The 10,653-nt window shown below is 44.2% G+C and overlaps 1 protein-coding gene across 1 annotated transcript; it reads left to right on the plus strand.

Annotated features, from left to right (window-relative positions):
- The first annotated feature begins 568 nt into the window (after positions 1 to 568).
- On the plus strand, positions 569 to 8,772 carry LOC138895676 (uncharacterized). Its single transcript, XM_070180392.1, has 2 exons — positions 569 to 1,117; positions 8,692 to 8,772. Exons 1-2 carry the CDS (start codon positions 569 to 571, stop codon positions 8,770 to 8,772), a joined length of 630 nt encoding a protein of 209 aa, XP_070036493.1.
- The last annotated feature ends 1,881 nt before the right edge of the window (positions 8,773 to 10,653 follow it).

Below are 10,653 nucleotides of genomic sequence, written 5' to 3' on the forward strand. Positions count from 1 at the left end.
GAAGGGAAATTGGGTCGTGACAAGTTGGTATCAAAGCTCTAGGTTCATTGGTGCTACGAGTCATAAGCGAGTTTAGTAGAGTCTTGCGAATCGGTACGGAGACGTCTGTACTTATCTTCGAGAGGCTACAAAACTATTAGGACAGTTTCACTTCCTTCATTCCTATCGTGCGAGTTCATTGGTCTCGAAGTTTGAACTTTTATCATTCCATTCTCTCACAGATGGTGAGGACATGAGGTGCAGTTGCTGATGACGTTACCCCCGAAGCAGATGTCGCTAGGGGCAGAGGCAGAGGCCGACGAGGAGCAGGTGCCGCAGCTAGGGCACCTATCGGAGTAGCAGTTGAGGAGCCGCCAGTAGTCCAGTTGGGGGGCAGGTACCGGAGGTGCCTGCTGTTGCCCCCGGACTTTAGGAGACCTTAACACAGTTCCTGAACAAATTTGGTACATTGGCTCAGGCGGGTTTGATTCCGGTTGCACCAGCTATTTCATAGACCGGGGGAGGAACCCAGACTCCCACCGCCCACACTCTAGAACAGCGAGTTCATATTGGTCAGGTTCTAGGTGTCATGGCAACACAGCCGGTGGTCCCAGTTCAGCCCGTGGTTAGGGCAGCAACATCTGAGGAAGAACAACTTAGACTTGAGAGGTACAAGAAGTACCACCCTCCTACCTTCAGTAGATTGGTGACAGACGATGCCCAGGGTTTGCTGGAGGAGTGTCACCGCATTCTCCATACTATGGGTATTGTGGAGACAAGCAGGGTTGCTTTTACTATGTTCCAGCTCAGGGGAGCGACTTATCAGTGGTGGCGGGCATACGAGTTAGGTAGCCGGATCGAGTCAGCCTCACTTACATGGGTTCAGTTTTCAGAAATATTCTTGAGAGAGTTTGTACCTCAGTCCCTTCGAGATGCATGGCACACGAAGTTTGAGCAGCTGCGCTACGGCACTATGTCGGTGTCAGAGTATGCCGTTAGATTCAGTGATTTGGCAAGACATGCACCTCATTTGGTCTCTACAGTTAGAGAGCGTGTCCGTAGATTCATTAAGGGGCTCAGGCATGATATTCAATTCAGCTTGGTTTGGGAGTTAGAGTCGGATGTTTCGTTTCAGCAGGTAGTAGGGATCGCTCGCTGAGTGGAGGCCATGTGGGATCAGGAGAGAGGAGACAAGCTGGGCCATGAGAGAGAGTACATACGAGGTCAGGAGAGAGAGGACAGGGGGCAGGAGGTCTCGTAGACCAGAGAGATCTACTAGTCCATATTTTGGAGGCAGGGTACGACATGGTAGAGGTTTTGTGGGTCAGCCAGTTCAGTTTTCACTTCAGGTTTCGCACAGTGCTTCAGGTGCTCATAGGTCTTAGAGTACCCGTACTGCACAGTTCCCACAGCCATGTCAGCAGAGAGGTTGCTTCGAGTGTGGAAATACCAGCCACATGGTGAGAGATTGTCCTAGACTCCGGACATGTGTGTCACAACAGAGTATTCAGGCGAGTAGAAGGTGCCCAAGAGGGGAAGGCCCAGCCCGTTATTGTGTTTCATATAGTAGGTTTGAGGCCACTGCACCAGATGATGTCATACAGGTATGCTTTTTATTTGTTATAGAGGGTCACCATTCATATTTTTGATTCGGTTCTGCTTATCGGGGCGAGTTCCCCTATTGTTGTCCCACCTATGGGTGAGTTCATGACCTGGTATTATGTTTATGTGTTTGCCCCTATTGGGAGATTCTATGAGTGATAGCCATGTCTATCATTATTTTAATTCATTATTGAAAGTTACAAGAGTATAAGTGAATTCATGTTGTCTATTATGACAGGTTTGATGTGATTCCTGAGTAATTTGGTTACGATTTGTGATTTGATACTCTACCAGGGTGAGAGTTAGTAAGTGTTGTGATTTTATTGGAAAAATTGAGTTAGTGGAAGATTTCCATTGGTATGATGTGTATTCGACTTGTGATTCAGAGCTGAGGGTGAGACCCTCGCGATTCCATGTGATTTGATATGTTTGAGCCGGGCTGCATGCCGCGGTGGAAGTTATATCAGGATGAGATCCTTGTGATTTGTTCATATACCTTGATTCTTCCCTTTTAAATTGATTCGTAGTATGGTACTGATAGAGAGTTTTGCATGTTGGGCTTGTTTGATATTTCTCTTATGTGTTTCTATTTACATATTCAGTCATTTTCGTTCTGTGCTTCTTGAGTTTTAGCTTGCGGGGTGTGTGCCCAGTGGTGTTAGTTGTGACTTGTTGATTCGGGTATATAGTTAAGAGGTCTTCATGTTTCTTGCATCGTTGTCAGTGTTGTGGAGGTTTGAAACAGGGTTCTAGCGGATATGAGGCTAATTGCCGGTGCTGATTTTGATTACGGGTAGCTATTATGATCAAATATGTTATTATGGGCCTATGTGTGGCATGTGAGGTTGACTGGTCGTACCTTGTGGATGTAGGCATGAGTTGTTATAGCTGGTTGAGACTGATACCGGGTATGGATTTAGAATCGGGTCTTTTGGAGAAGAATGACAGGTGAGAATTTTGACTCAAAGGTTTATCGGTGTTGGTAAAGAGGATAAATTACAGTTGAGATGGTGTCATCAGGCTTATATGGGTTGGGGTGACGTGGGGTCACCCATGGGTGTATGTTGGATATGTGCTTTCAGTAATTTGAAAACTTCGAGGCGATTCTTGGCACGTTCGAGGATGAACGTTTGTTTAAGAGGGAAAGGTGTAACGACCCGGCCGGTCGTTTTGAGAATTTAAGTCCCGTTCGGCGACATAAGGCCCTGAACAGCTTTGTATTATGTGTATTGACTTGTGTGCGTGGTTGAATTCAGTTACCGAATGATTCAGAGTGAAATGTGACACTTAGTCCCTAAAACGGAAGCTTAAGTCTTACAATTTTGATCGTAGTTGGAATTGTGTGAAGACGACTCCGGAATGTAGTTCCGGCGGTTTCGTTAGCTCTGTTGGGAGATTTTGGACTTAGGAGCGTGTTCGTACGGTGAATTTGAGGTCTGTAGCTGATTTAGGCTTGAAATGGCAAGAGTCGAATTTTCGGAGATTTTGACCGAAAGTGGACTTTTTGATATCGGGGTCGGATTCCAATTCCGCAAGTTGGAGTAGGTCTGTAATGTTGAATATGACTTGTGTGCAAAATATGGGGTCAATCGGACGTGGTTTGATAGGTTTCAGCATCGGTTGTAGAAATTTAAAGTTTCAAGTTCTTTAAGTTTGAATCGGAGGATGATTCGTGATTTTAGCGTTGTTTGATGTGGTTGAGGGCTCGACTAAGTTCATATGGTGTTTTAGGATTGGTTGGTATGTCTGGTTGAGGTCGCGGGGGCCTCGGGTGTGTTTCAGATGCTTAACGGAGGAAATATTGGACTTAGGAAGTTCCTGAAGTTTTGCTGGTTTCTGGTGTTTCGCACTTGCGGTGGGGGAATCACAGGTGCGGGGCCGCATGCGCGGATGATTAAGCACAGAAGTGGACTTCGAGGGAGTGGTCAGGGGCTGCAGGTGCAAGGTGAGTTCCGCATCTGCGATGCCCGCAGATGCGCTGGAGAGATCGCAGGAGCGATGGAGGACCACAGAAGCGGACATAGGTGCACAGGTGCGCACACGCAGGTGCGACCTTTTGATCATAGAAGCGGGCGATGAGTTTTAATTGAAAACTGCACCTGCGATGGAATTTCCGCAGGTGCGGAACCGCAGATGCGGTTGAAGTCCCACATAAGCGGTTTAACTGGCAGAAAAAGGGCTAAGTATGATGGTTTGATTTCATTCTTCATCTTTGGACTTGAGATCTCGGAATTTGGCAATTGTTTGAGGGAGTTTCAGAGGAAGCTTTGGGGTAATGATTCCTAACTCGTTTTTGGTTGTATTACATTATTCTATAGTTGTTTTCTCCATTTAATTTCGGATTTGGGGTTGAAAATGTGGGAAAAAGTTGAGAAAGGTTCTTAGGCCGAATTTTGGGATTTTGATCGTGATTTTGGTATCTAATTTGAGTAATTTTGGTATGAGTAAACTCGTGAGTGAATGGGTGTTCATATTTTGTGACTTTTACCCGATTCCGAGATGGGGGCCAGGGGTGGCTTTTTAGGGCGATTTTCCAATTTCTTGCTTTAGCTTTGATTTCATTAGCTAGATTAGTTCCTTATAGTTATATTTATGTTATGTAATTGATTTTGTCTAGATTTGGGCCATTTAGAGTTGGATATTCGTGGAAAGAGCATTGTTACAGATTGATTGAGCTTGATTCGAGGTAAGTATCATGCCTAACTTCATGTGGGGGAACTACCCCTTAGGATTTGAGTCTTCTATGCTAATTGTAGTCAGTGTACGCGAGGTGACGAGTACGTGCTCGGACTTATTTGTGGAAAATTGGACTTTTAGGGTTCTTTGGTCCTTGTATTCGCTGAGTATACAGTTGTTCTCGTTATGATTACGTTTCTTAATTACTAGTTTCACTTCTACCTGCTTTAATTATAATTAATTGCTTCATGATCCTCCCTTGTTGCTTATTTGAGTCATATGTGCCCTAACTGAAATTGTTATCTCTTCTATCGCCATGTTGTCTTTTCCCTAACTGCTTATATTCATTTGAAGTTATAATTATTTCTTCAGTAATTGTTCATCCTTAACTAAGGCTATGATTTTATTTATACTGCTTATCCTTAATTGAAGTTGTTGTGTCTCTTTCGTACTTGCCCAACTTTAAAAGAAGTTTAGATATCCTATATCTTAGTTGACTTATCCTTATTGGAATTTATGACTCGTGATATCTCCGTCGTTATTGAACTATATTTTGTGGGACCGTTGTTACATATTATTTTCTCCCTTGTTGAACTATTCTTATTATGACTAGCATTCTCTATTATGGCTACTCCTTGTGAATTAGTTCCTCCGTTTGTTTGAGTTCTGGAATTTCTGAGTTGATTTATTTGTCATACTCTTGTATTAGTGTTATTGTTGTTATTGTACTTGTTGTTCTTGCATATCTACTTTGGGACTACGAGGCGGCACCTCGAGAGATCCCCTTGTCTTGCATATTTACTTTTGGGACTACGAGGCGGTACCTCGGGAGATCCCCTGTTGAGCATTTACTTTTGAGACTACGAGACGGTATCTCGGGAGTGCCCTTTGTTGACATCTCTTTGTTATGGGGTACACGAGGTTTCTGCCGTGCTATTATTACTATTGATATTTGCACATGCTGCGTGACAAGGCGGGATGTATATATATGGATTGCGCATGTGTCGAGACAAGGTGGGAACATTATTATGCACATGTAGCGAGACAAGGCGGGCATTTACTTTACTATTGGACACTTGGCGAGACATGGTAGGCTATGTCATGGATTGATTTATGATGATTTGTGATGGCCTGGGGGTATTCTTGTTGGTGTTATTTGTGTAGTGGTACACTTATCCGTGTGAGATTTATCTTGTGAAAGTTGTGAGAAAATATTCTACGTGCGTTCCGTTCTTTTCCTTATGCTCACTAGCTGGTATGAACTATGTTAAGACACTTGCACAAGCGTACTTGTTCAGGTTATTTAGTCTAGTAGGTGTCTTGACTATACCTCGTAACAACTCCACTGAGGTTAGTCTTGATACTTGCTGGGTACCGCCGTGGTGTACTCATACTACACTTCTGCACATTTTTGTGCAGATCCAAGTATTTCCAAGTCAGTTGATCATTAACTAGCTGTGCGTATTGTTGCTGTGGAAACTCAAGCTAAACCTGTTGCTGCGTTCGTAGGCTTCAGAGTCACCTTCTTATTTTATATTCACACTGTTTTACCTATTTTCAAACAGTTGTATTTAGCAATTTGTAGCAATCTTTGTAGAGCTTATGACTTGTACTACCGGTTTTGGGAATTTGTAAATTTTATAAAGAATTCTATTTCAAGTTGTTAGATGTTATTTATTATGGTTGTTATTTAGTAAATGTTAGGCTTACCTAGTTCCTAAGACTAGGTGCCATCACGCTATCCAATGGAGGGGAAATTGGGTCGTGACAATTCCTTAGTTTGGCTTAAAAGGGCTAAGTGTGACTTTGGTCAATATTTTTGAGTAAACGACCTCGGAACCAGGATTTGACATTTTCACTAGGTTCGTATGACGATTTTGAACTTGGGCGTATGTTCGGATCGGATTTTGGATGCCCCGGGAGGGTTTCGACGCTTAATGTTGAAAGTTGGCTTATTGAAGGTTTAAAAGTTCTTTGAATTTGGTTTTGGAGTAGGTTTTGGTGTTATCGAGGTTAATTTGTGATTCTGAGCCTGGGAATAGTTCTGTATGGTGATTTAAGATTTTCACGCAAAAATTGGTGCCCTTCCGGGTAGTTTAACTCCGAATCGGCGCATTCGGAGTAAGTTGGAAGAATTTGAAGTTCATAAGTTGTTCCTATTAGTTTTGGGTTATGGCTCTTAGTTTTAATGTTGTTTTCCGTGCTTCGAAGGTGCAGGCGAGTCTGTTTTATATTTACAAACTTGTTGGTATGTTTGGAAGAGGCCTCGGGGGTCTCGGGTACAATCTGGACAATGCACGGATTAATTCGAGCTCAAAAGGGCTGTTGGTGCACCAGGTCCGGTGTGCCCGCACCTGTGAGATTTTGGTCTTGGCCGTAGAAGTGGATTTGGGGAATTGGCGAGTGGTCCGCAGAAGCGAAGAAGCACGCGCAGAAGTGGCCTCGCTTCTGCGATGAGTAGCCCACAGGTGCGAGGGGGCAGAGATGCGCTTCACCATCCACAGAAGCGGGATCCCATCGGCAGAACCGAAGCCAGCCAGCCTAGGAATTTCCAAAGAAGCGGACCTTGTTCCGCAGATGCGGCCTTGTGACCGTAGATGCGGAAGTCCTGGAGGCAAAAGGCTTCATTTATTACGGGACTTAAGCCATTTCAAACTTATTTCTCTCACCTTTTGGGCGATTTTGGAAATTCTTGAGAGGGGTTTTCACCTAGCTATTTAGAGGTAAGTAATTTCTATCCAATGTGAGTTAAATACATAGATTATGGGTAGATTTTAATATGTAAATTTATGTATATTATAGGTTTAGATGAAAAACCTAGGTTTTGATAAAAGTAAAATTTAACCACGAAAATGGTTATGGAATGGGAGGAAAATTATATATTTGAGTTCGTAAGGTTATGCGTAACGATTTTATTCAAATATTTCTGGAATCCGGGCATGTGGGCCCGAGGGCGAATTTTAAGAATCTTCCAATTTGGGTTGGGTAGTTACTCTAATAGCTAAATCATTAACTTTTGAGCGTATATTGATTAATTTATACAATATTTGACTAGTTTCAGATTGTTCGGCACCGAGTTGAGGCTTTAAAATGAATTTGAGGCCAGAAAACGAGCTTTGAGACAAGGTAAGTCTCTTGCCTAACCTTGTAAGAGGGAATTTGCTCCATAGGTGATTTAAATTGCTATTTTCTTTTAATTGTGGGTGCTACATACGCACGATGTGACGAGAGTCCATGCGTAGCTACTAACTGTGCTTATGTCCGGGTAGTTTAGGACCCGAATCATGAAATAGTTGTAATATTGCTCCCTACTTGTGTTGCATTGTACATTAGCCTTGTATTATCTCTTAAATCGGTTGTTTATAAAGTATCCTTTCTTCTTGTGGAGCGGGCCGAATGCCTCGGTAGTAGATAGATGCATCTATGGTTCGTGCCGCTCGACCTCGACAATGTACACATTATTTTGGATCGGGCCGTACGACCTCAGCATAATCGTGTGTGATAACACTTGAAGTGTAATTATATATTTGATATCTTTTCCTGGCTTGAGAGGCTAAAATTATATAAGACAGAAATTTATTTGGGACTTACCATGCTTGAAAGAATTATTTGCTTTCTGCTTGTTAATGAGTTATTATTATTATTTATATAACCCATGCTTATTTAGAATTTTGTATTTCTTTTCTGTTTGCCCATAGTAAGTGTTGATGTTGACCCCTCGTCACTAATTCTTCGAGGTTAGACTTGATACTTACTTGGTACATATTATTTATGTACTCACGCTACACTTCTGCACTAACCGTGTAGGATCTGAGGCAGGTGCATTTGACGATCACACCGGCGCACATCCCCGATACCTTGAGGCCTAGTGGTGAGCTGCTTCCTGAGCCGTTCTGCAGCACCTAGAGCCTTTCTTTTGCACTTATTTTTTTTCTATGTTATTTCATACAGTAGTTAGAGTTTTTTATATTCTACTTGTGCTCATACACTTGTGACACCAGGTCTTAGCACACATTTTAGTAGACTTCATGTTTTGTTTTGAGTGTTTATATATTGATGATTGCACTGAGTTGCTTTTGTTTTCTTCATTAAATTTTCTACTTCTTGAATTTCTTAATAAATGGAATTTTATTACTTGGAAACCTATTAAAAAGAGTAATCACGTAGTTAGTTCATCGTTGGCTTGCCTAGCGGCGTCGTTGGGTGCCATCACGGCCTATATGAGAAATTGAGCCGTGACAACAAAGTATCAGAGCACTAGGTTCACGTAGGTCGCACAAGTTATGAGCAGGCCTACTAGAGTCTTGCGAATCGGTGCGGAAACGTCCGTACTTATCTGTGAGAGATTATAGGGTGTTAGGAAACTACTCTTTTCTTCATCTCCTATTGTGCAGTTGATGTTGTGTTGAGTGTCATTCTCTTATTCTCTCACAGATGGTGAGAACGCGCATGATAGATGTACCCGATCATGGGGGAGTTGCTCTCTCTGTTGCTAGCAGCCGAGGAAGAGGCTGAGGGAGGGCTCCACCTCGTGGTAGAGGACGAGGGCGTCCCAGAGTTGTTCCAATCATGCCACCAGTCGGTCAAGTAGAGGATCCTATTATTGAAGAGCAGGACAAGGTGTCTGCAGCATAACCATCCCCTGTGGATTTCATGTTCGCACCGGGATTCTAGGAGGTCATGGGCCGTATCTTGTGGTTCATGGATTCTATGACTCAGGCTAGTTTATTTCTATCAGACCCAGCCACATCACAGGTGGGAGGAGGAGTACAGACCCCTACAGATCAGGCTCTAGGGCATGCAACTGTCGTATATCAGACCCTAGGATCACTACCCGTGGGTGAAGCTCAGCCAGCTGCAACAGCTATACCTGAGCCCAGACCAGTTGCGGTCGTCGATTCACAGAAGCTATTGGACAGATGGACCATACTTCATCCTCATGTCTTTGGAGGTGAGCAACATGAGGATCCCCAGGACTTTATTGATCGGTGCAGGGACATACTACACAATATGAGGATCCCCGAGACTTTATTGATCAGTGCAGGGACATACTACACAACGTGAGGATATTAGAGTCCCACAGGGTGGACTTTACCACCTTTCAGCTGGAGGGAAGGGCCCGTAGCCAGTGGCAGTCCTATCTTCCCGGCAAACCAGCAGGTTCTCCTCCCATGACTTGGGATCAGTTCACACGCCTCTTCTTGGACATATATATTCCACTCTCTTAGAGGGAAGAGTTGAGGTTTCAGTTCGAGCAGCTTCAGCAGGGCCAGATGTCGGTGACCGACTATGAGGCGAGATTCTCTGAGTTGTCTCGCCATGCACTTATGATACTTCCTACCGATGCAAAGAGAGTGCGGAGGTTTGTTGCCGGGTTGCACTCTGGTATCCAGGCCACCATGGCTCAAGAGGTGTAGATGGGGACTTATTACGGGCTAGTTGTGGAGATGAGGACTTCTTACGGCCGAGAGCAGGCGATGAGGGATAAGCAGTTTCAATATTCTGGAGAGTTGAGTGGTGCCCTGGCTGGGGGAAAGGGTCAGTTCGTTAGGGGTCAGTCTAGTAGGCCCATATATCTAGCACCACCGCCTCCTCAGGCAGCTCCAATGCAAGCTTCTTTCAATGCCATGCCAAAGAGTTCCTACCGCCCACTAGCTATTCAGGGATCCTCCAGTGGGTATTCATGCCATTAGGGTCAGAGTTAAGGTCAGCAGTCCACCGTACCGAGGGGTTGTTTCGAGTGCAGGGACCTTAGTCATATGCGGAGGTTCTGCCCCAGGCTTCAGGGCAAGGCAATGCAGCAGGTTCAGCAGCCTATGATTTCATCGCCAGTTGCCCCACTAGCCATCCGGCCGCCCAGAGGCAGAGGGCAGGTGGGTAAGGGTCATTCTAGAGGTAGAGGCCATCCAGGAGGAGCCCCGGCCAGAGTTTATGCCTTCCTAGCAAGACCATATGCAGTAGCCTAAAATGTCATGATCAAACGTACTATTTTTGTCTGCGCTAGGGATGCTTAGGTACTATTTGATCCAGGGTCTACATATTCATTTGTTTCATCTCTATTTACTAATTTCCTGGGAGTTCCTCATGAGTCCTTGGGTACTCTTGTTTATGTGTCCACACCAGTGGGCAATTCTATTGTCGTGGATCGGATCTATCGGTCCTGCATTTTTACTTTCTATGGTTTTGAGACCCGAGCGGATCTTCTATTTCTCGATGTGACCGACTTTGAGGTCAACCTGGGCATGGATTAGTTATCTCTATATCACACCATCATTGATTGCAATGCCAAGAATGTTACCTTGATGATGCCAGAGTTTCCTAGATTGGAGTAGAAGAGTTCGTCTGTCAGTACATCCAGTCGGGTTATCTCCTTTCTGAAGGCTCGACACATGGTCG

Source organism: Nicotiana tomentosiformis, chromosome 7 (genome assembly GCF_000390325.3).
Source record: "Nicotiana tomentosiformis chromosome 7, ASM39032v3, whole genome shotgun sequence".
NCBI lineage: Eukaryota > Viridiplantae > Streptophyta > Magnoliopsida > Solanales > Solanaceae > Nicotiana > Nicotiana tomentosiformis.